This window comes from Cydia pomonella, chromosome 13 (assembly GCF_033807575.1).
Source record: "Cydia pomonella isolate Wapato2018A chromosome 13, ilCydPomo1, whole genome shotgun sequence".
Lineage (NCBI taxonomy): Eukaryota > Metazoa > Arthropoda > Insecta > Lepidoptera > Tortricidae > Cydia > Cydia pomonella.
The window spans coordinates 180,158-204,517 of record NC_084715.1 but is presented as its reverse complement, the minus strand read 5'-3'; the positions used below and the strand labels follow the sequence as shown (position 1 = coordinate 204,517).

At 39.6% G+C, this 24,360-nt stretch overlaps 2 protein-coding genes and 1 long non-coding RNA gene across 5 annotated transcripts in view; 2 read left to right on the top strand and 1 right to left on the bottom strand.

The window, feature by feature from the left end:
* The window catches only part of LOC133524537 (E3 ubiquitin-protein ligase Ubr3-like), a gene marked incomplete at its 3' end in the record, with an annotated part of 79,236 nt that overhangs the window by 11,434 nt on the left and 43,442 nt on the right, over positions 1-24,360 (bottom strand). The window contains exon 11 of the mRNA XM_061860622.1: positions 283-464. Coding sequence (XP_061716606.1) covers positions 283-464 — 182 coding nt within the window. The remainder of the gene's footprint in view (positions 1-282; positions 465-24,360) is intronic.
* Positions 4,197-24,170, top strand: LOC133523945 (uncharacterized). 3 transcript variants are annotated; one of them, XM_061859668.1, is made up of 10 exons: positions 4,197-4,784; positions 17,750-17,891; positions 18,430-18,567; positions 18,759-18,976; positions 19,298-19,390; positions 20,591-20,718; positions 21,744-21,980; positions 22,320-22,451; positions 22,906-23,075; positions 23,223-24,170. In XM_061859668.1, exons 1-10 carry the CDS (start codon positions 4,221-4,223, stop codon positions 23,384-23,386), a joined length of 1,986 nt encoding a protein of 661 aa, XP_061715652.1. In that variant the 5' UTR covers positions 4,197-4,220; the 3' UTR covers positions 23,387-24,170. The 3 variants fall into 3 exon arrangements, with proteins under 3 accessions (XP_061715652.1, XP_061715651.1, XP_061715653.1); XM_061859667.1 differs by lacking the exon at positions 20,591-20,718 and adding an exon at positions 19,881-20,008 and having other exon boundaries at positions 4,198-4,784; XM_061859669.1 differs by lacking the exons at positions 4,197-4,784; positions 20,591-20,718 and adding exons at positions 14,898-15,414; positions 19,881-20,008.
* On the top strand, positions 7,327-10,844 carry LOC133523946 (uncharacterized). Its single transcript, XR_009800301.1, has 3 exons — positions 7,327-9,285; positions 9,438-10,227; positions 10,380-10,844. It is a non-coding gene; the product is annotated as an uncharacterized LOC133523946 (long non-coding RNA).

Sequence of the window (24,360 nt, the reverse complement as noted above, 5' to 3'; positions counted from 1 at the left end):
TTTACAAAGGACCGCCGAAGTCTTAAGAATCTTAAGTAAGTCTCATCTCTAGACGGATGACAAAAAAGACAAGAAAGAGGCTTACGTCTACACATTGGACAGACATAATTCTTCGGGTCGATCAGTTTGGGGTTTCAAGCGCGCTGGTGAAGTGTTTCTGTTTATGTGTGCGCTGAGTGACGTGTGTTGTCACTGTTCAGTCATGCATGAGCGTACGGCAATGAAGAAGAACTCTGGCTTAAGCAATAAGCAGGCAAAGATTTTGCACGGCTATGGACTTACATGTCGATGCACATGTCGAGGAACTGGTCGGCGGGGAGGTGCGCGGCGCAGATCTGCAGCCAGTAAATGTCCATGTCCACCATGGAATTGCAAAAGTTGGCCTGGATGTACGTCATGGCCTGCCCCTTGATCTGCAGCCCGTTGCGTACCCAGATGCCGGCCAGGATCTCGTAGAACAAACTCTGTGGAAAAAATGTGCTTTTGAGGTTTGGGCTTTCATGAAATCTTAGTTCAGATCACAAATTACATAAACTGTAGATTCTGTGGTTTCGCTGGTCACATTCGGCAGAATAATTATTGATATTTATATACATAAGTAGTTTTAGGTCAGGATACAACCAATCGAACTTCTTCACAAACGATATTGGTGACAATTTTGCGAGAGTTATAGCTGAAGGAATTGTTTGTGCCTATGCCTTGATGCCCTACTTACAACAAAGTAAGTGGGTTATACATATAAATATTTCATATAAGTATAAAGTTGGGTTCAAATTGCATACCTATTATATAATCGACGAAAAACAATCGTAATTGAGATATGTCAATATTTTAGTCTCATTTCGTAAAACTCTGTATGATTCATATGCGTCTTCCATATGTTATTTTTAATCATCTTAGCGCTTTGTCCAATACGATAAACAAAGGGATAAATCGGTTTATCATCTCCATTCCATACTACATTAGGTACTTGACAGTTAATTACTATCATATTCAAAGCAGATACTAAAACACTTTGGCAAAAGTGATAATAATTATATGTAGACGCTTCCCCAAATACGCCTGCGGTAAAGATAGGGTAGAATAGACATAGGCATAATAATTGCTATGCTAACATTTTAGGTTCTACGCTTGATTACACGAGCCGGTTATTTCCCGATAGGGGTCGGAAGCTCGGACCCCTCGCACGAAGGGGACATGTACGTGCATCTTGCATTGTCACGATCGTTCGTGCGTGCTGTGAGGGTAACTGATGTTTCCTCTTCGCTTAATATAATTTGATTGCCGTCTGCGCCGAATACGCCGTCATACGCCGAATTTATCACTTGTTGTTATGATTTAAATTCACGTTGGAGAGGAGACGGCATACATTTATAAAGGGTTCTCACCCTATATAAATATAAATATAGCCTCTCGGCTGTATAAGTATGTACCTGAGTGAAGACAAAATGTTTCTATTTATCTTCAAAATGAAAGACCGATCTTGTTTCTGTTAAAGGTTTACATGTGTCAATTACAAATTTAAAGTTATGTAGAATATGTAGTAGGTACATTTAAACTTAAGATAAACTTTACGCTTATGTTTCAAACTAGGAGTTTCACCACTAATATCTACACTTTGGAGGTAGTTTTCTGTTGCCTAGCGCATCTTAAAGCACACACGCATGCCCGACGGCCATGCGCCGGCACAGTGTTTAAGAGCCTTTGTAACTAAAGTACGGCTCATATTTTCATAAAGTGTATACTTACCTATTATAGGCCATATAGGGCTGCGCATACGGTAAGGGGTTAAATAGATAAAAATATAAGTAACATATAGACTACCTAGCTTGCACATTATAGGAGCTTCGTCTGCCAACAAACCACTCTGTGGTTTGGCAGAAGTATATTGTAAATATTTATAAGGCATGAAACGTGAATAAACGTTTTATTTTTATTTTATTTTTTCTTTCCCAGAATTGAACTATTGAATTTACAATACAGCCTAACAATAAATCTCAGGTCTTTATTTCGCACTATTGTAAGAAAGGAATGACTTTAGATAGACAGACGTTTCTTAAATTAACACAACTGATTTTTTTTAAACTCTAAATATTGCTACATAGTAATTATTACTCTGTAAAAGTCCGCCATAACGTAATTATTTGTACATTGTGTATTAAGGGCGGTAAACAATAAATTACGAACGAGTATGAATTGAAGCCCGAAACCGAAGGCGACGACTTAATTAACATGAGTTCGTAATATTCCTGTACCGCCCGTGTATGCGTGTGTGCGTGTAATGTTTTTCATTTGTGAGGAAAAAAAGGGGAAAAAATAAAACTTCTGCCTAATTTCGGACGTATATTATAGCCCTAGGTCGTAATTTAGGATTTACGGACCGCATCGCCTACTTGTAATAACCACCTTTTACGAGCAAATGTGATTAAAGTCATAACGACGCGTAAATAATACTCGTATTACTCGTAATATACGGTCTAATTTATATTCTTACTCGTCAGACTTACGTCAAGTAAAAGCAACAAATACCTACCTATACATAAAGTTTCATTTACATGATTGTATTTAATGCACAATTTGCAAGATCCATTAGCTTAAGGTGCCGTAGATCCAGAGAGCGGAGTTTCTGCAAAATCGCCGCTACCGCTACCGCTTTTTTGGAACACAATACGGCTTTTACAAATTTAATTAGCAATCTTGAGGATTTTCTCTAGGGATTTCATCGATCCGAATTCTGATTTTTATGACGTTCGCTTGATGGAAAAAAATCACGATCATGGGTCTAAAACGCACTTTAAAAATTTGTAACAATTTATGCAGGGAAGCTAAAAATATGAAAATTGCTTCTAAAAATGCAGTTTTATTTTTGAGGACAACTCATCGAATTCTCTTTTTTTTTTGTTAAAACTTACAACAAATTAAAATTCAATAACATGATTGCACGCACATCCATCTCGCTCACAGTTACTCTCAGTGAGAAAGAGAGAAGAACAAGACCATACGGGGCCTTAAGGAAAGAACAATATTGAGTAATTAATTTCTCATAAATACGAGTAACATTACGTGTAGTATGAATATAATCAATTTGCTTTATTATTTACAATTTATTAGTCATCTAATGGAACAAAGCATGAGATGTTTCTTCTGGTCATTTCAATCGAAAGAAACTGGATTTATAACAATTTTATTTCAAATATCACTCATATGAATTCCACCAGCTATTGTAACTAATGACTCTTGTTATCACGTAGGTAATTTTACGTCTTAATTTGTTTCAAAAATATTTTTCGGGGACTCCCACTATTCCTGAATCTGGAGCAACATAAAATAGTAGCTTTATCGTAAGCGCAGCTAATTTTGTAAGCAGTGTTTAACTATTTTTTACTCTTATTTTTATTCTTTATCGGTAAGCTATTACGTAAAGAGACGTACGTAATAATAAAAACAATTATGTAAAAAAAAATGCTCCGGCGTGCATGTCAGACAACTTCAACAATACACGTGCACACGGAACATTGCACAGACCCAATAAAACCTATTATTACGTAAACGTACACATATCCCGATCTATCTGATCCATTGTATTTCTGTCAAGGCAGGTAGAACCACATTAGCATATCCCACATAATTTTACGTTAAGAAAAAAAGCAGCAAAAAAAAAAAACGGGTGCGGTTCAGATACAATGTCTTTGTTGACATAAGTGGCGGGAGGGATTTTACTCTGTGTTGCTAGCATCTACTTTTTACAGACTTTTGACGTTTACAAAAGCGTAAACAATTTTTGGGTATAAATACTTCTTCCTTAATTTTATTTCCAAACATGAGTACAAACGCAATCTGAAGGATGCTACTATTGGATGCTATCCAGAGAAACTATGACGCGTAACGTATTTAGAAGTGAAACAAGCATTTAATCCGTTCTCGTCAAACAAGAACCAGACAGAACGACCTACAAGTGCCGCACTAACCGTCCGCACAGTTATACGGAATCATAACGTAACCGGTCGAACTCCACTAGCGAAAGATAGAAAAGTGTGATAATTGTATTTTATTGTTTGCGCACGCGTGCCACTATAGTGCTAGTGCACAGTTTTACGGATCACAACGTCCATTGAACTCCACTAGCGAAAGATAGAAAAGTGATAATTGTATTTTCGGTGTTCGCGCTGGCCACCCCACGGCCTCGATCGTCTCGGGCCAGTGCGCTCGCGTCCTCCGCTATGGCCACACTCTCGCGCACGCTTATAGCGTTGCTCGCGCTCGGCGCGTGCGCCGCGCTCATAGACGACGCGCTGGACGTCATACGTTTAGGAAAAGAGATCGGCGAAGAAGTGTTAAACTCATGGGATATAGTTGGGAAGTCGTTTAACGCGTCAGGGGGTGTCGAGTTGCCGATAATTAAGAGGAAGGAGAGGGTTATCTTATCGAAATTGGCTCAGGTTTCGCGCGCGATACAGAGGTTGGAATTGGGGGTGGAGAAAACGGCTGCTGTCGCTGAGCTGTTAGCGAAAAGCGGTGGTAGGGGGGCACGATTGGAACTGCGTCTACATGAGATGGCAGATCTGCTTAGTAGGGTATCATCAGCTAATAGACAGATGAGGGAATACGTGAGCATCCAGCAGGAGTTGGAGCCGAGTACGCTGCAGGACTTCGCGGAGTGGTGCGTGTCGCACGACCCTGGCGCGCTGCCGGGGTTGCTCGAGCGAGTGCATTCGCTGGTCGTGCCGCCGCATACGCATCTGCTCGGCCGGGGGATCCTGCAGCTCGTCTTAGATGATATACAGGTTTGTCAAACTTTGTCTTTACAATAGGGACCGGTAAGTAGAAAACTAAACAGGAGACCGGTAAAAACGTCAATCGATAAGTAAAAACGTATTTGGGTTGATAGATGCTTCCAAATATGACGTAATAATGTCCATACTTATTAAGTTTAGTTTGGCGTTTTCTATCAACAATTGTCGCTTGGCTAGGCGCCTAGTTCGTAATCAAGACGACGTTTAAAATAGCGTTAAATTAAGTGGTGAAATAGATAGGAGACAATAGAAACCGGTAGGTAGGTGACAGTGATAAGAATAACGTATAATAAATTCAAATTAACGGCTGATAATGATATCGGAGTGCTTCGAGCTATTTATTTATAACTGAGTTTACATAAATTGCCCATGTTGACATAGCGATCGTTTGTAGTTTGTAGGTAGTAGTATAATGGCCTGCTACACCATCGACGAGTTTTTGGACAATGTGTCATCGATCCACACACACAAGGTATAAAAAAAAAAGTTATTTCCTGGGACATTATCATTACTGTGAAATTTTATTTTTAATATTTTTTATTATATGGATTAATAGCGGATATTTCATGGTAACTAAAATGTTGACTTATAATTACGATTGATGTGTATTTTTTATTTCATGTTTTAGTTTGATTTCCCGTTTTTATTTACATTAACTTATATGTAATTCTCTTTTTATGTAATCTTGACGTGTAATTAATTTTATCAAAAAAATATGAATATGAAATATGAATAAAGTTCACATAGGCGTTACATATTTGAAATTTTTATTATGACATAAGGTTCGTGGATTTTGGACTTAACTATGACGTTTCACTGCTCTTCATTCCTGCCCACAATCTGCAAGTCATATATTATTTAATATGTTTCAATAAACTGGACACTACAATCACGCAAGCGGGAGTTTTTGCAAAGTTTTACAAACACGACATTCCGAGCATTGTGGTGCGACGCCGGATGGCGCGCGACAAACTTCCAACTGTAGGGTAAACAAACAAAATCTTTGCGAAGACAATGCAAGGTTTTACTTGCATTCCTTTGCACTCCAGAGCAATGGTAACTTTGTTCTACAGAGTGACCCGTTTTCTTTTCTATGAATGTAGCTTACCAAAGTTTAACTTTTTAAATTACAATATGAACTACAAATCGACCTTAGCCTTCACCGAATGAGAATTAAGTGTGGAAATAAGAGCTTGTTCATTAAAGTATTTTTCATCACACTTGTTCGAAAAAGGTCTTTCATGCAGGTGTGCTGAAGGACAAAGACCTATTTAGTTTCCGCGGGAGTTATGCATTGTGAAAAAAAAGCTATAACTCCCTAGGGCGTTATAGCCTTTTTTTTAAAATTAAGTATGTCACTTAAATTAAGTATGTCACATAAAAGGAAGGAGCATTGAATATGTAAATGAATACATATACTTAGGCAAACTAATATCATTCTTAGATACAGACACAGCAGAAATAGAGAGACGCATAACATCAAGCTGGAAACGCTACTGGTCACTTAAACATTTGTTTAAATCAAAAATGCCCGTACCACTTAAAAAGAAACTTATGGACTCCTGCATCCTACCAACACTGACATACGCCTGCCAGACGTGGAGCTTAACAGAAAAAAATGCCCAAAAGATTTCGGTTTGTCAGAGAGCAATGGAGAGGAGCCTACTCAATGTCAAGATAAAAGACAAGATTAGAAACAAAGACATTCGGGAAACAACCAAAGTAATTGATGCATTACAATATGTCAAGAAAATGAAGTGGAGATGGGCAGGACATATTGCACGTTACGATAGCTCAAGATGGGCGAAAAGAGTGACGGAATGGAGAGGACCAGGGAGTGGTGACAGACATTCAGGACGCCCACTCAAGCGTTGGGCTGATGACATAAAGAAAACTGCCGGCATGGGGTGGCATTATCTAGCCCAAGATCGAGAGGCATGGCAAAAACTGGAGGAGGCCTATACCCACAAGGGGATCCCGAAATAAAAAAAATGAATAAATCTCATGCACAATAATATTTTATTAACTGTTTTTATAATTGAAAATTCCTTGTAAGTGTTTAGCATGCAACACAGAAAAAAGGGGTCGCAAATAAAGGCTATTTTATTTTTTTATTTATTTATGTCACTTATACATACAAACCAAGTAGCATAAATGAGTTTTACTTTTAAAATACTGACGTTTATAATTTAATATTTTTGTTTACGTTAAAAATTATTTAATTTTATAAATTTAACAGCTGTTTAAAATATTTTGCCATTATTTTCAATCGTGGCTGAATGCCGAATAGGTCTGTGTCTTCGATGTCTCACCTGCCAAGAAAAGAACTACAAAATGGCGGACGAATGTTTGATATGTCACCGTATTTAAGAATTATTTCGCTAAAAATTTAGTTTTTTCTTCCCAAGTGTGATGAAAAACATTGTGTGTAACTCCGGGGGTAAGAATATTGTAAACTCGGGTCTTTAATGCCCTCCAGCCTCCGGCTGTCGGAAATTACCACCCTCGTATCCAAAATTTGTTCCAAGATCTGTTCACATTCTACATATTAGTGTTTTTTACCACAGACATTAACACATTAATTTATTAAAGAGTTGAATAATTGTGAGAGGGATCGATACGCCTACACTCATACACTTCACACTGTAGGCGCACAATGCTCATGTTATAACTGTCAGGGTTCTTGGAAATAAATACATATTGCTCTTTTTTGCTTACAATGTGCAACGTATCGAGACTATCAAGTTATCATAATACGTCTTTCTTCTAAACATTACAAAAGGTTTGTGTTTGATATACGATTTTATCTATAACAAACTTTATTTCTGGCTATATGGTAGGAATATGTTTGAAATGGCAAGAAAAATTTAACCGAATACTTAGTATTTACTCTCACTGCGGCGGTTGGCTGCATGACACCAAATTACATAATAAGGTGTCGCAAACGAAACCAAAAACTTGTTCAAGACCTTGAGTAGCATTCGAACTTAAACAATCAAATTGTTTTGATATTATTCGCAGTCCATTTGATGTAAAATATAACGAGTGTGATGCACTGCGAGTTGTATCAAAACGATATCAAATTGAGATTTGTAAAGTTCAAACACGACTCTTATAATCTCACAAGTTAAGCTTCAGATTGTGTTAAGGTACAAATTGAAACTAGGCGACGTGTCTTGACTGCAGACGATGTCGCCGCGACATCCGACCTGCGGTCGGGCGACACGTCGTCTGCGGTTCGGCGACGCGTCGCTGACTACGTGTCGCTGACTTCGAATGATATTACATAGAAACCAGTCTTGTCGTCGCGACCTTTCAATTTGTACCTTTAGTGACTCAGCCCAAACATAAAAACTTTCTCAGACATGTGTTTTATGTTTTTTATATCTACAGGATAGTGCTATTACGGGACTAATGATCGAAAACCATTCTGTTCTATTTATAAGCAATGAAGCTAAAAGGACTGTATGATTTTATGTTACAAACTTATCTTGTATACTTTACTGATATCTAATATTACCGTTAGACTTAGATATTGGTTTACTGAAAATATACAGTTAAATGCTCTAAAGGATATTTAAAGAATTTTAACAATGACAAGGGAGTTATCAACATTACCCTATTTTCCCGCTATCTCAGTGTTTTGCAATTAACACGTAAAAAATCACTTCCTTAAAAAACGACCTTCACTTCAATTCGTACTCTTAACTTAACGCAATATGGTTTAAATTTCTTTGTTTTTAAATTGTAAGGTGACAAAAGTTACTTCCTTTAAAATCGACTACTCTTCACGTAAAACGAGACTCTTTGTCCGAAGGAGTATGGTCTAAATTTCTTCCTTTGTTTACCCTGTATGGCGACATTAGCAGACATGAGCGCGAACGGGATCAATGAGTCAATGCGTGTAACTGTGCGTGTGAGTCACGGGTCAAACAACTTGCTTTATTGATTGGATGCTGCGCCCTGCCCTGCGGCGCGGCGCTCAAGCAGAATCCTCCAAAGTCCCGAAGTTCTTTTAAAAGGACAAAATCCAATCGAATTTTGAACTATAATGGAGTAAAAGAAGATTCCAAATTCAAAACTGCAAAAATGACTCTGGTACTTATAAAGGTAGGAGGGGAGGTTATAGCCGTAAAGCCAATGGGATTGAAAGTGCCAATCACTTTTATAATTCTATTCTCATTTTCAAAACCTCTGCAGGCGCTACAAGCTGGTCAGGCGTTTGTGAAAACCTGGTGAGAATTGTACATAGATATCGGTGGATTAAAATCCAGGCCCGTGAGCCCCTAATTTTGGCCAACAAGATAGGAAAAATCTATATAAACCCAGCCCTCGAATGGATTCTGGCTCGGTTCAAAAACATTGGAGACCCCTACACTAAAGATAATGAGCAAATTTCATTAAAGTCAAATAATTCAGGCTACTTTGTTCCGGCTGACATTTGACAGAACTTATACTGTAACTACTCGTAGCACAGTTTAGGAACGGTAAAGTCCCGGATAGACGTGCGAGTAAGTTCGCGAACTTACGGCTCGACGACCTTTTTCGCTCGTGTGTCAGCCTAAGTACGTGTACTTTACAAGCAAAAAAAGTCGTCAAGCCATAAGTTCGCAAACTTACTCGCCCGTCTATCACCCACTTAAGCCTTACGTCCATTCCAAGCCACGCGTCATGACTCATCGCTTTTGATAAACAACGTACAGTTTCCCCTTTACATGTAGTCCGACACTATTGCTACTGAGAATGCATAAGGGGTTATAATTATCATCAATGAATGTTAGAAGGCGCTATGTGATTTTGATTTGTATACGCAAAACCCGCCTCCGACGTAGTTTTGGGAATGGATTCTACAATATGAAGTACCCTATGTGCCACCCTACCCACTTTATTGCACATAAACAGGTTAACATAAAATAGACAAAAAAAAGTTATGTACAAAGGCGAACTTATCCCTAAAAGGTATCTCTTCCAGCTAACCATAACTTAAACTTAAATATTTTTTATAATTTTTATTAAAATCTGTTCATTCGTTTAGCCGTGAGCACGTAACCATCAAGCGGTATGATTTTCTCATTTATAATATTGCAATGTATTTCTAGATACCATTGAGATGTCACGCCTACATCTTAAAAAGGGTCCCAAATGATTGTTTGCGTGAAAAATCGATCCAGTGGCAGTGACCTGTCAATATTATAACTGTACAAGGGTACAGTAAGCTGTCACCGTCAATGACAGATCAATGGGCAACATGTGGCGGAAGCCAGGGTGTCACGCACTGCCGGTGATAACGGACTGTTTGTGACGCTTTCAGGCGATCAGATTTCGTTCTTATCGACAGCAGTAATTATTGAACACTTTGTCTCAAATCGTTACTGAAATGTCGACTGACACTGCTTAGTTTCATTTGGATAGTTTTATAAATAACAGAGTGTAGGTACCAGTGGCGGATCGTTCCAAGAACTCGATTCCCACCGGCTTGTCTGATATCAGCCCGTTCAGTACTTTCACGATTAGTTCATGGAGAAAAGGAAAGCAAAATTAGCACCGGGTTCCCTACGAATATTTGTGACGCGCCGCCACTGGTAGGTACCTTAACTGTTTAACTCGGTAATTATACTTAGGTCATAAGTTCTGTCATAAAGGTTTTGGCTGATAGAATGTACTACAAAGCTTTTAATAAAAAAAGTTGGTCATGATTTGAAAGCTTGTTTTATACTGATCAAAACATTATATAAATATTTTAAAATTTAGATCGCGACAAAGTGTACTACTTGTTTACTTTGGGATTGTTGTTAGTCGCGAATATGCTGCGTTGTGAAAAATTATACTTCACAAACCGGAGTAAAAATCAGAGTCAAATTAATAAAATATGTACAATTCTGTATTTGTATCAACCTTTAGCATTTAGTTCTCCAACAAATCTGTACTTCAAGTCATCAGATATATGAACACGCACTCTAACGCCTTAACAATAGAGGCGTGTTCAGATATTTCTGAGCGCCTTGGCCGCTCCGATATATCTGATGGCGACTGTACCATCGTTTACTTAACAAGCCCCCAACTTTATTATAACGAGAAAAGATAACCTACGAATTGTCATTTAACCCTTTGAACGCTCCGCCTGTCGCGGCTGGTACGTTATAGTGAACCTTGTCGGAATGCACGAAAATTGATATCGGGATGCAGCCGCGGCTGTTGACGTCTTTAGCGATCAAATGGCTAAGTGTTATTGTCAATACCCGTCAGGCCCTGAACTCGTACTCTACTGTCTTGAAGTCTGTGACTAACGTTCAGTCAAGTCCACGCGTTGTATTGTATATTTTGCGTGTGAAGGCCATATTAGTAGACATTGTATAGAGCGGGTACGATTCTCCGAATTCAATGGTTACAACGGAAATGAGCAAAATAGGTGTCCGCCGTGTCCGTCTGTACGCTATCTGTGCTATCAGAGTGCAAATTTAAGAGACACGTGCTTAGTAAGCGACAAAAACCTAAGGTAGGTAGGTGTTTTTTACAGGACTAGGTACTTATGAACGACTTTATAGGAATTTAATTCATCATACCTACATATAAGCTGAGACTACTTGGTTACCCATAGAAGTAATCTCAGCTTATAGACCAAACTCCGATCAGTCGACAAAATTTTTTGGAAAAGAGAAGCATGTCGCATTACGGATGAGAAAAAGTGGAAATCTTTTTTTCTAGTTTTCAAGCATCAGGGCCTGTGTTTTTATTCTTAAATTGTGTCGTTTCGGTAGAAAAATGACTTATGTCTTGACATTTTCTAGCGTACAGTCGAGTTGATAAATATGTATACATTTCTTCACTTTAATCCATTGCAATAAAGTGAAAAAATGCATACATATTTATGAACAAGACTGTACAAGGCCAACTAATAAAATGGATGTTTAATAAAACAAGTATTTATTGGTGCATAAATCGCTACCTATTACGTGCAACGCATAAGGCATAAAAGTTGAAACCTGTTCTGAGCAGAACTGCTCCTAGTCGGCAGATACTGACTCATATGAAGGCTAACACTTTTTATATACAATATAAGTATAAAGCCTGCAAAAACTTAGCCTTCACAAAAAGTTACTCGAAAAAATTATGTTAGTCACTGAGAGAGAGCATTGAAATTCGTGGTACTAATCGAAAAATAAAATCAGATATACAAATTTAAAGGAAAATTTGTATGAGAAGGTTAAGTTTGTGAAGTTTTTATAAAGATAATCGAACTTGCAAGAAACAACCAGTAAAACTTGACAAAATATAGTCAAAGGGTGCATTTTTTCGGATACAATCTACTTTTTTTAAACCGCTCTATAATAACAAATCGTAGTTTTGAGGGTACAGCTTTAGTTCGAATACTATGTTAAGGTATTTATTTGGATATATTTTGTGAAAGTTTTGTTGGTGCCTGATATGAATATTAATAATTAAATACATATTTTACGATCGGTCTGTGTATGTAAACCTTTTAAGGTTTAAGGCATTTGTGTGTAATATTGCACATTCCCGTTGTTTTTAAATTTTTTGATATTTTTAATCGTTACATGTAACAATTAAAACATTATGTATAATGCAATTGAATGGATGACTGTCATTGGCCTTCTTTTATGTAAACATTAATATGTTTTAGTTGTATTTACCAATAATAATTTAAAAAATGGAGTGCAAAACACAAACCACATGCATACACAACCTTTCCTTTTACCGTAGTCGGTTAACTAGGAAAAACAACACGCTCAATCCCAGGAAGCTTGATAAGTGAAGTGATATCAACGGGCTGAAGTCACCATCCGCACGTACTACACTAATTTTTTTTAGATATTTGTGTTATTCTAACTGTAACACATGTTCAATATTCCCCATTAATATACCTTACCTCTTTGCAATAAGGCCTACGAATAGTCAGCCAGCATTGCCATTGATGGTGTATCGGTTAGCCACGTAAAGTTAATAAAGATGATTATAATTATGGTTAAACGAGGAGACGGGACGATATTTTTTCTTGAATACCCACGTGTCAGTTCATTACAAGCATGACTGTGGCCTACATTCTTGTGATACAAATGGCATATGATGCACAGACCACAGATCTTTGTACAGAATGCGAAGCCTGATGCACCATAACGTCACCGTTAAAACGTTCGCTTTTTATTGTATGGAAATTTTTGCACTTCGCTGTCTGTTCGCCATGTGTTCGGTCTTTCCCGTTTACATTATTTAATAAGCGTTTCAAAAGTTATTATAAATACATATAAACTAGTTTGCAACGGTACATTTTACATTGAGTACACACATGGATACCAAAGGGATTATTTGAACAGCTGTTCAACATGTGGTAACTTTGACATTCAGAAAAAATGCCACAACAAAAATAACGTTAACACAAGATCAGAATAGATATAGTGTTGTGTTCCTGCCGGTGAGTAAGGTTGCCAGAGCTCAACGAGGGGGGGGGGGGGGGGGGATGCTAGGGTCGGCAACGCGCATTTAACTCCTCTGGAGTTGCAGGCGTGCATAGGCTACGGAGACTGCTTACCATCAGGCTGGCCGTATGCTTGTTTGCCACCGACGTAGTATATATATATATATATATATAAAAGCAACTAAAACTGAAATGAGATTAAGGATTGTCATCTAAAGCGTTATGAAGGAACAGACAGACAGACAGGCGTATTCTGATTTAAATAACAGGTTATGAATTAGTTCTGGATTATATATGGATCGGATCTGTCAGTGTTAAACATTGTGACATTGACAGATCAGATCCATAATTAATTCCAGATATAATTCATGCCCTGTTGTTAAAATTAGAACACGCCTGAGTGTTACTTTCGCAATAATAATATTAATAGGGATTACTGGATTGGATAGAAGGACTCTTTAAAATATACTGCCAACCCATCACTGCCATCTCTTGAGGGCGAAGAAGAAGTTGCAGGCAGAAGCTAGTTATATAATATAAGGTTAAATAGCAGGGTCAGGAACAATAAAAAAACTGTGAATGCCCATTCGCTGTTCCCAGAACTTCAATTAAACAGAAACAATAATAAATATTATTGCGCGGGAGCGTGCCCACCGTCAGCTGACGAGTTCGTTTATATTACAAACATGTACATACAGCTAGTACAAACGAAACCCATCCTTATTACAGTTAAAAAATGATGTAGAGAGTGTACGTGAAATAATGAAGCACTAACAATAACACGGGTGCTATTGAAATCGCTTACAGAGTCCAACTCACAGGACAACCATTATAAATGCGGAATGCAGCGTATTATACTGAGTTTTTAGCTTCACTGGTTGACCTGAGCGTTTGACTCGATAGCGTTTGGGAATACCTGAACAGGCCGGCGTCGCTTTATGGGTGTAATCGGTGCATTGCAATAAAAGCAGTATTGTTATTGGGATAAAAATCAAGGAGGGTGCCAGATGAGATTGGTGCGTTAACAGCATTATGCGGGCCAGTGGTGTTGTGTCGAGCGTGTCGATGTTGATGTCGATACGGACGGGTGGATCTGATATCGAAATGTTGCAATGATCGCATATTTGAGGTAGTTGTGTTTTAATATAACAAGCTAACACCAAATTGATGTAATTTTTGATCTTCGATAATTCTATTATTATATTATATTAACTGCACATTTACATAATTATTCGTATTCATCACCTTTATATAGCTAATTTCGCCATTTAATTCGTAAAATTCTAACATGCATATTTAAAAGCATCCTCGTGGACTCATCAGCATCACTCAGCCCCTCAACCAAACATGAATTTATTTAATATAAAATTTACTAGAAGACATTAAATAAGTCCCATTATTCCATTCAAACAGACGATATCCAACTTATCTAAATACTATTTGAAAGTATGTCCGACTGTACTCTAAAAGCCCGATAACTAACGTGACTGACTTTAATCTTAAAGTTGAATGCGCAATAAAATATTATGTTGCTGCAATTAACGTATCAACTCCGATTTTGAAGTAGAACATGAAGTTGTCGCTTCAGTGTAAATTCGCACGTGCACAATTATAACCGGTATAAAGTCGATAAGTAAACGTCCCGTCCCTACCGGCGGTCCCCACTCGCTCGCGCGGTCCCCTCGCCAGTGCTCGCCGGTCTCTCGGCGGCGACGGTCGACCATGCGGCTCCTGACTCTATCGTTACTCGTAGCCCTCGCGCTGGGTGATCTGTCCCCCGTAGACCACATCCGAGACAATTTCTACAAGCTTGAAAAGGAGCTATGGACGAACGCGACGAATCCTGACTGGATAAACGCGGGTTTAGGAGCAGATATAGAAGTGACAAAGGCGTTCTCGTCGTTCCACGATCGATTCTCGGCTGTGCCGATGCCGCCGCGGCCGCAAGTGGACTCCTGGCCGTGGGTGAAAGCCACAGAGAAGCTGGGAGTAGTCGACAATCTTTATAAGAACTTCATGGAGTTTGTGAAGCGGCAGGCGGTGCCGGGGGCGGTGCCGTCGCCGGTCCGTGAGTGGTTGGACTTGGCGGAGGTGATACTGCGGGACCCCAAGTTGTCAGTGGCTGATGCTGTCCAGCGAATGGACGAGCTCATCGAGCATGGGGATATGTTCCGGTCTACCTTGCAGGTACAAATGCAGCAGGGATTTAAAACCTGTGATTTTTCCAGAAACGTGTTAATTAAACTGAAGGACAAAGTAGCTATTTTAAACGTTCTAAACTGATAGCAATCCTAAATTCCTATTTGACGATACTATTTTGCCACCTAACGCGAAAAACCACTATAAAACATTTTCAACGTCAAAGCATTATCGGTTACAAAAAAAAATGTACAGTCGCCATCAGATATATCGGAGCGGCCGAGGTGCTGAAAAATATCTGAACAAGCACACTAACACCTTGACAATAGAGCCGTGTTCAGATATTTGTGAGCAACTCGGCCGCTCAGATATATCCGATGGCGACTGTACGTGCAAATTCCATTCGATAATTGATATAATCTGCACAGGAAGACGTAAGCCGAGCTCACGTTGGCAATAACATTAGCGACGGAATCTGAAACCATTAAACCACTGACACGACCAACTTATACAATCGTGTTTACGATTGTCGCTGCGATTTTGGGCTCCTCGTTCGTAAACATTGATAAATAAGCTGTGGGATTGTTATTACAATGCGAGTGGCTGATTCTTGGTCTGAGAGCGTAAATGGCGTTAATTGTCTCAATTAAGAACGCGTTTAAAGACTCTCTTGGTGAAGCCTCATAGTTATTACCATTATTAGGTATTAGCAAAGCAGTACTTTCTGTTGATAATCCCAAAACAAAGGCAATTTATTACTTTCAAGAAAACCTCCTTTATCAAGGTCTTACTCACAATTTCACACGGTATAACTCATTAGTCAACTCTCATTATTTATTTGTATTATCTTCTTAGAATGTTAGTATTATGTTTTGAATAAAAAAAACATGAGGCCAGGCTAGCTTGTACCCGATATTATTGTTCGGTCATGAAACAAATGACACAACCCTATAGGAAAAACACCACAGGAAAATAAATCTAGCCATTCCTTTCCATAAATATGTGTAATGAACAAAGAAACATCAGATGACATCCCGCGCGGTATTTGTTTAAACTGTACTAACACTAAAGGCATTGGGAGGCCTTGTCTTAGCGTTAAGGTTTACGAATTATCAGTTAACTGTGTAAACGATGGTACAAAGAACGAAACGGAAAAGTGCCCACAAGAAGACCTTAACGCCTTGTAATAAGGATGTAGACTAGTTACTGTATTTCCACAATCTGTACAAGTTGGTCATTCTGATCCGCGCGGCGGACAAAGGATTTGCCGAGGACAGGAGAACAATAAACTGATTAACATTTTACTGAAAAATACGTTAAATGTGGTCACGGCATCTAAAAATGCTGGACAAACTATCGTTTCCGAAACTATGTTCTGTTTTAAAGAATAATCTTACTTCCAAATTGTGTTGTTTAATCATGTAAACTTTAAAGGGTCTAAACTGTTTCTTATTTGGTTGAATTGAACACAACTTCAATTTAAATTAAACCTGATTATTGAAACCTACTTTTAGAAACCGTTATTGTGTTTTAATCATAATAATTTGCCTTTATGTTATTATTGTTAGATGTGGAAACAACACGTAGAGACAAAGCCACTCGGTCAGCAACTTAGCATTACTCACGGAAACAAACGAATCATGTCACTAACCTTTACTGAGAACTTTTCTACATATTCGCATTAACAACTTTCCTAAAATGGCTCCTAACGCCTTATAAAAAGGTCGGTTACTGTACAAACTAACGCGACAGGCTAAACAGTAGGATTACGCGACACATTTACATAATATATGCGATACCTACTGCTAACTGTGAGATATATTTTTGCTAAACTTCTTTTTTATCTCCTATTGGAAAACAGGAAAATATAATGAATTCTAAAGTATACCTTCCTCCATAATAGGAACAGGTCATTCAACTAAATCTAACAATTGGGGCGCACGTAGAAAGTCCATAAGAATGAATCACAACGCAGTGCATCAAAGCAATAGCACAGCATTTTATCGAAGTTGTTAATAAACAAATCACGACGCACTCAGTCTGAATGAAGGAATGGTGGTTCAGTTAAGATATTAATATTTACTGTCAAGTTATCTTTCGCTCTGTTCCTACTTATAGGAAGTGAAATATTCTCTTTATGGAAAAACATATTTTCTTCCTTACAAGATACTCTCCACCCGCTGGTTCCTGCGATTAAGGCTCAGAGACGGTACGAGAATGAGAACTCATATGCTAGTTTGGTTACATTGCTGGCTACTGAAACACCCAATTCGATCGATCAAATACCGCTATGTAACGATAATCGTATGCACGTCCGAGGATGTACGCGAGCTTTATGATCCTTTAGAATTATAGTTCAAGATGTCATGAAACATGTCCACAGGAACAGAGCCAGGACCTGTGCGAGCTGCAGATGTCGCCGCACCAGCTCATCTACGACATGTACAACACCATCGCCCTCACGGAGATCAAGGGCTATGCCATGATGCAGTTCTCCTGGATCCTGCTCAAGATCTACGGGAAAGGTAATAAAGGCAGAAGACAATTTGAGCTAGAGTATGGCTTGGTCTCTCCCTCTTTATCTATCTAAACGCGCTAATGTCATAAGTGAAGTGCTGAGATAACACATCGTTGTCTGTCGTGTTATATTCTGACTAAAGCATTACTGGAACGGGGTCATAATTATGTCCTTCCGTTTATCTGCTGCCTATACGCGTGTGCAAGTGTAATAACCAACTGTCACTTTGTAGAATCAAGTCGTTGATTCCAGTTACATATTAAACTCGATATACAACTGAGGAGCGACTCAAGTGACTCGTAAAGAACGCATCAACCTTGAACCTCGCGCTTCCCGTGCTAAATGTTGCGACACGTCCTCTGACAGCTAACTACATCACGCTCGCACGCGCAGCGGAAGAGGGGGACGGGTAGTGCACTGAACCTACCGCATTGTGAATTATGTTGCCCTGATTATGTGCAGTATGGTAAAGGAAAGCGAGGCGCTGACTACGATGCATATTGAGTTCAAGTCAAAACTAACGAAGTAAATTACAAACGTTACAGGCAACTACACCGAGGAAGCCAGCCTGACGCGACAACGCTACGCCGAACGGACGGAGAAGACAGCAGCCGCCGCCAAAGCAGCACTCGCTATGTCCAAACGAGGGGTCTATCGGTGCGATCCAGCTCAGCATAAAGAAGGTACAAGTATATTTTATAAAGGCTTCCCAAAACGACAAGCTATCTTCTACTTTAAGATGCTATTTTGAAAGTCTAATTTATCAACGAAGACTTGACGAGAGTTCAATCAACCTCCTAAAATCCAACAACATTCGAAGAAAGACAAATAACCCCAATGACTACTAAAGTTATCAAATGTTTGAACATTCCAGGGGAAACGTTCGCGCAAGTAACTCGCCTACTCCAGGGCTACATCGAGAACGAAGTTGACATGAACACTGACGGCACGTGTCGGGACAACTGCGCGTACTATTCGTTAGCTGAGCGCCACGGCTGCTTTAAAGAGCTGTACTGCGCGAAGCAGAGGCCGTGCAATGGAAGGATACTTAACTGCCAGTATATCGACTCGGATATGTGGGTCTGTCCTGCGGTAAGTCACATGTTCTCTCTTTGCATACATCTCAGGTGTCACTCGTCGCCATTCCTCAATTGCATCAATCCATAAAATATTTATCTGGGTCTTTTTAGCTAATATCCATTGTTTTTATCAAAATAGATGACGAAGGAATTGTTTTATGTAAGAAATAAGAATGGCAAAACAACTCATCTGAGAGTCATAACAACAACGATAAGACTTCTTATTTACGTAACTTAACAATTGCAATGCACAACTTCACTAGAAGAACGCTCATGAAAAAACATTTCTATAATCGTAAAGATGCAGCAGTGAGCGGTCGATTAATGATTTCAGGGTCGGAACAGCAACCGGCGGTACGAGTGGATCGAGTACGAAAACGGGCGGACCCTCGGCAGAGCCGGCAGGTGCACGCTGGGAACCACCAAGGTTAGACCGATTTAGACGGGTCAAATATATCTATACATTTATCGCCTTATTTCAATGCAAATAAGACACGAATCTGCGAATATATCTTTGAGGTTGGTTAGACGTGCCTATAAGTAATTGACACGCGGTAATTGGCCAAATGCCTCGCTTATTGGCACGAATGTTTGCTCAAATAGGAAAAAGGCGAATAAAGGTTATTGGAGCAAATGTTGGTCAAGGGAGTTTATTTGTTTTGCTTATCTGTTTGACCCGGGTGTAAAACGGGGTCAACAGATTACAAAACATACTGTTTTGTCGAGTAAATCTGAAGTGTGTGTATTATTCAACGATTGTGCTTTATGCGCAGTTAATTAGATTAATAACGGAAGTATTTTCTCAAACAGGTACGATATTTCCGAGAATATAAATCTAGTTTCACAAAATTTTATTAAGCGAATTGCAACTTTAACGCGTCGCATCAGAGTCTAGTTTTGACAGCGCAGCCTTCCAGGTGGACTCGTGGTGGCGCTGGCTGTTCTGGCACTGCTCGTACTGCATGTGCCTGTGCGACGAGAAGACCCACGAGTCGGACCGTTACTTCAGCCTCATCGACGCCACGTCCGACGTGAAGAATAACAAGTTAGTCCCCGATGGGACGCCCGCACATCTCTTACACCCAAAGTTGATAACTGGCTTGATTGCGCTCGCATGTTGCGTCCATAAGATATTATGTCCTAAAGATTGTTTTAGGCGTGTCGTTCTCACTTGTCACTTGACATTGTTGACACTGCGGATTCGTTATAATCTCAGCAGCAGTAGCTAAGCGGGTGAAATGTCCAAAATGACCGTGTAGGCGAGGACACCTATCAAAGAGTATCCCGAATCTCTCTCACTTCCATTTTTAGGTAGGTTTACTGTGCCCTAAAGTAACAGTGTAAGCAATGGTCCCGCTTTTCACCCAGAAATTCGCTGTGTCAGTGTCAAGTGACAATTGTCTAGATCTAATAGGGGCATGATTGGGCATCAGATCAGATCTTTAAGGATCAGAATTCAGTTGCAGGAGATATTGTCTGAGGAAAAGCTAGGCAGAAGCAAACAGTGTCCGTCGAACGAAGTCCTTATGCCAAAAATAACGAAGTCCTTATGCCTGGTTAGTTTCTAGACACCTTTGAAGGTCTCATTAAATCAAAAGGAAGGTTCTAACTGTAATTTTTCTTGAAGGTGGACTCTTGGTGGCGCTGGAACCTCCAGCACTGCTCGTACTGCATGTGTCTATGCGAGGAGCCGGCGTCGGAGGCCGAGCGCGTCTTCAGCTTAAGGGAGGCCGTGACGGACTTACAGAAGAACAAGTCAGTCGACTAAACGGCTCTGTGACGCTTTTATGGGTTGCCAGTATTCAAGTATTACTTACAAGATCCATTTTAGTTGTGTTGATCTCATTATTTAGATAACTTACAATAGTGTATTTCATTGTAAAGTTCCATTTTTGACACATCACACAAAGTAGACACAATACGAAACTAACTATGGGAAAGTTACTCATACATCAGAAAACGCCACAAGACATGAATAATCATATGTAGATGTGAGCTTCTTATTAAGATAAATTTATAACTGTAATAAGAGTCCATCTGAACTAACTTTTCCCAGATTTTGCCGTGACAAAGTGTGTGCTATGAACGTCAGATTTCCATAGTAATTTGACGTTTATGGCAGAACTCCCACACTTTAGTCGCATGACAAATCGGGGAGGAGATAGCTTGGTCCGAGTCTAAGAAGGTTGAATCACGTTTAGTAAAAAGTTATGTAATACTTGAATACGACGAGGACCAAGTGGCAGAAGCCAGACTTTAACGGGCAGCACACGGCTTCCAGCGCACCAGCCGAGGGTCTATCGCTAGATTGGGCAGCTCCTTGTTGCTTTGGGGTCAGCTTTGGGTCTAATGTTCTTTACTAATGGCATGAGATGTGCGGGTGTCTTCAAGTAATTTAGATACAATTAAGTTAGATATAAGTTGGGTAACATAAGTATAACTTTAGTGGTAAAGAGATTCAAATATTACGTCTTAAACTCGAACCGAGTAGTTAATACCGTGAGCTTACGGGCCTACCACAAACAACAAAAGTTGAAACTTCGTTATTTGCCTTTCTATCGCTCTGGTATATTCGAGCGATAAGGAGGCAAAAGCACAGTCGAAATTCGTTGTTAAAGCCAAGGTTAATAGCTACATCTAATGATTACCAATCACTGACTAAAATAGTTTAACAACGGGATAAATACAAATAAGCAATCATACGTAATTCCCAGATCAAAGTTGAATATAGCCCTTGTTTTATTTGCAGAATTAATCGTGATTTATGGGAAATGTTCCAGGGTAGTAACAGGGCTGCGTATCGTGAAGATCGGCAGAGTATTCCACCTACAAATCAGCGAAGGCGTGTTGGGAGAGCGAGGAGCGGTAACTCCAAGCGGATGGGTGCCGGTGGTCAAGTTTGACCCGGCGGATGTCGGAGTGGCGGAGACGGACTATCACACGCTGACCTACGAGCAGAGGGCCATCGATTTGGACGAACTGGACTCGCCCAAGGGACACGTGCTGACTGGAGTCAGGTCAGTACCAAAATTGAAACAGTTTGACATCCTATGAAAGTGACATGACAAGACATTTCGACTACCACACCATGTGAGGAGTTTGGGTTACAGTTGAGACAAGAACAATTAGAGGCCAATTTTCTTAAGAAGGATTGGCAGGAAAACGCTTGCAATGGTAAGAAAAGCGCGGTGCAATACGAGAGTATACTAGTCAAGTCATACAGATAGTGTTATTAGGGTTTTGTAAGCTTTTCTAAACATTATTTTCGCGATTTAATTACAAGTCTATCTTTCACGGGCTTATCTACTTTAGCAGAAAAAATATCAAAAATCTATCTATTAATAAAAATATTCCAGGTGGCGAATGATCGGCGCGCATCTACACTTTGAGATCCGATCAACACCCTTCAACTACACGACAGGGCGCCTCGCGCCCGACCGCAGCCAATGGATCAGTAATGACAACACAGAGGGCGCTGAACAACCAAGGTCAGTCACATTGATCTTTGTTTTTACATCGTATACGTAAAGCCCATGTCACTCTTCTGAAATTATTATTATGTATTCGATCGTTAGCCGCGTGAACACGATGATTGTACTAATTATTTTTTTATGGTCACGACTAGCTGGCATTACATACTCCATCCCGCGTAGTTAGTTAGGCACTTTATATATAGAAAATAATGTATATTGCGATTATAGTATAACATGGATCAAAATATCAACTTCAGCTTGAATTAATTACTCTAAGGTCTGATGAACAAACTGAGAAATTCCACAAAACGATTGAAGCTGCTGCTGCAAAATGGTAACTAACACAAAGTTTAAGACTCCAGAACATACTCAGTTACAGAAACTCTGCTCAGTTCTATTTCCGAATAACAATCAAGACATCCCCGTGACATTTAAATTACAACTCAAAATCCTAACGCATAAATTCCAGGAAACGGCTAGAGCTGTACAAACCAGACGTGCCGACGCGCAGCGCGGCGCCCATGCCGGTGGACTCGACGCACGACCAGTACGTCGAGTTCGTCAACTCGGACTTTGAGGCGGATGCCGCTCAGACCACGGTACCATTCCTGGACGTGCAGCCCGTCGAGCCCATGAAGGGTGAGATCACAATGAATCTATTTCACTATAGTCAGAGCTGTCTTACTTTCATCAAATCATCACGTTCAAGGATTAACTGAATAGTTAACTGAATTGCGAAGATTCAAGCCGGTACGAAATATAAGTAAACATGTATTGTGTGTTCAGGGGCGTCGCTAGCGAGCGGAGCGGGCGTCGTGCACCGCGGCTCGCGCGGCTCGGGCGGCTTCATCACCGTGAAGCTGTTCACGTACGACTACAGCCCGCACGTGCGCGCCGACCCGCCGCCCACGCACGAACCCGACTTGGTGCCACTACCCGTAGTCAATTAGATGGGGTTCACGTCACTGGGTGAATCAACTTTTTTGTCACTCGTTGCCATGGTTACGATCACTTGAGTCGCTCTTCTCACAAACTATGCTATTATTGTCGCCTGGCTGACGGGACAGAAAAACAACAAAAAAAGTTGATTCATCTAATTGCTCATTACAGAGAACGCATAAGTGTGCAATAAGCAGGCTGCAGTGAGGCCGTACGATAACACCCAGATTTACATGACGTCAGAATTTTTTACGATTTTACCCTATTTCCCCAAAGCGCCATTTCAGGCAAAAATATGTGATGAATCTATTTTTATGTCTAATCTCTAGCTGAATGCACTTAAGCGTCCTCTGGTGTGAGAATTTAGTTTTTAATATCAGTAATTAGGACGAGTGCGGCCAGAAGCCACGGGAGATACTTGGTCGCTTAGTAACTTAATCTCTGGGGTTATCAGATTTAAATCTCAAAGTTTTCAAGGTCATGCTGCGTTTTCAAGGTCTTCATCACTTTCAGTAAGCTCATTTTGGTCAGAGCACTCGAGGGGTTAAATGTACGTTTAGAATGTTACATATGGATGTGTAAAGGCGATAACGGGATAATATAATCATAGGATAGTAAAAAATAAACGCTTAGTAAAAATCATGTTTACGGCACCAAAATGTAACGAAGACGTTTTTTATAAGTGCACTAAATGAAGCATCAAGTTATCTACCGAGAGCTTCTGCCGTGGGAACTGTACTCATGATTGTAATGTAAGCTTTTGATAGTAATAAAGACTTCTTAATTAAAGTTTAAGGTTCGTTTCATTTGACTCAAACAATACAGAGTAGATTTATAGAAAATTACCCGCTATTGTTTTCATTTGAAGTAATTCAATCCCTCGGTTTATTTAAATTTATACTTAATATTGCTTTGTCGCCCGAGGGGTTAATAATTTTCCATTTAATGTGACCGTGTTTATGCAAGCTTTAATATGAATGAAAAA

Bases quoted from the DNA above. Each gene is read 5' to 3' on its own strand.
- LOC133523945 (XM_061859668.1), top strand. From the start codon at position 4,221: ATGGCCACACTCTCGCGCACGCTTATAGCGTTGCTCGCGCTCGGCGCG. The intron at 19,391-20,590 runs GTTAGACCGATT...TTTTTCTTGAAG, and splicing joins GCACGCTGGGAACCACCAAG to GTGGACTCTTGGTGGCGCTG. The intron at 20,719-21,743 runs GTCAGTCGACTA...GAAATGTTCCAG, and splicing joins ACGGACTTACAGAAGAACAA to GGTAGTAACAGGGCTGCGTA.